At 34.1% G+C, this 1,441-nt stretch overlaps 1 protein-coding gene across 1 annotated transcript in view; it reads right to left on the bottom strand.

The window, feature by feature from the left end:
- Positions 1–503: 503 nt before the first annotated feature.
- Positions 504–1,441, bottom strand: part of LOC119577984 — a 4,880-nt gene continuing 3,942 nt past the window's right edge. Inside the window, exon 4 of the mRNA XM_037925685.1 lies at positions 504–841. Coding sequence (XP_037781613.1) covers positions 758–841 — 84 coding nt within the window. The 3' untranslated portion in view covers positions 504–757. The remainder of the gene's footprint in view (positions 842–1,441) is intronic.

Raw genomic sequence — 1,441 nt, 5'->3', positions numbered from 1 at the left:
ATTGTAAAAGTTATGTAAAAGTTCTTCCTATCAGGAAATTGACTAGCCTTTCCTCACTGAAGTACATCTATTCAGTATCTAGTAAAGCACTGAATTATTATTGATACTGATATATATCCTCACTGATGTATATTCATTGAGTATTTACTAAAGAGATCTTCAGATGAACTGTCTCACCCATTTATAGGTTGCTATTTTGAGGTATCATTTACATTTGTGTAAAATAGATGTAAGTTTTTATATATTCCTTAAGTACCAGTGCAGCAGGTGACATAGAAAAATTATACACAGACAGCTGTTTTGAAAAAAAGGACTATTTTCTTTTTCAAGTTTCCACTAAGACACGTGTAAGTCCATTATAAAAGTTCCCCTTTCAGTGATATTCATCTCTCTGAACTCGTCTTTGGTATTGCTTAGATCACAATAAAAACCCATGAGTAGCATTGATTATTCACTTCCCAGACTGCAGCTGACCAAGAACCAAATCTTAAATTCTTCATTTCTTTATTTTTTTTTTTTTTCACAATTGTCATAAAACTACAGTCAAACTCCACCCCTCAAAAGAGTACTTACAGTCATGGGTATTAATTCATCAGAACCTAGTCACAGGAACCCTTGGCCATGGGTAGACCATGAGTGCCACCTCCTCCAAGTCCCTCACAAAAAGACGGGACCAGAGCTGCATCAGAGGGTCTGGGGGGAATGGAATCCTGTTTGGGGAAGGCCGAGGGTGGGCGAGAACAGAGTCCGGCTGGCCTCAGGGACGCCGATGCCCTGACATTCGTTGGAGAAAGCATCCTTTGAAGGAAGACAGTCGAACATCAATTTCTCCTTCTTCAAGCTAGTTGGGATAAAAATGAAAGTCCTATAATTAAATATGAAACATATTCCTGCAAGCTGATACACTTAGACCAATGTATTATAAATCCCAAATTCTATTCCTGTTATCATAAATTATGTATACTCAGTTGGTTCATGATAGTAAATTTTATGGACAAGTACAATACAGCAGCCTAGTAATTATTTTACAGTTTGGACTATCTGTAAAAACTGAAATGACACTCAGAACATGATACAAAAAAAATGTAGCAATAAGAGAACCTGAGATTTTGGACTTCATAATATATAATAGTCATAAGTATTATAACCTTTTTAATGAACTACAAAAAAAAAATGTCATTAATGTCATCATAATAAACAACATGACCCATTCCTATTAAGTTTCAATTGATTTTAATCTAACAAATATATTTCTCTCACTGAATTATGTTTTCACTTAGTTTTACAAAATTGAATAAGATTCCTTTCTGTGTTATATATCATTCAATATGTACTTTTACAAGTCAAGACTAAAATGCTAGTAAAAAATTACAAAAGATACACACAGCTGGTGACAAAAAACAAGGACTACATGGCCAAATGAAATCTGTAAATCACAATA

Source organism: Penaeus monodon, chromosome 10, assembly GCF_015228065.2.
Source record: "Penaeus monodon isolate SGIC_2016 chromosome 10, NSTDA_Pmon_1, whole genome shotgun sequence".
In the NCBI taxonomy this organism is placed as follows: domain Eukaryota; kingdom Metazoa; phylum Arthropoda; class Malacostraca; order Decapoda; family Penaeidae; genus Penaeus; species Penaeus monodon.
Note: the sequence above shows the minus strand (reverse complement) of the source record. Positions and strands in the feature narration are given on the sequence as shown.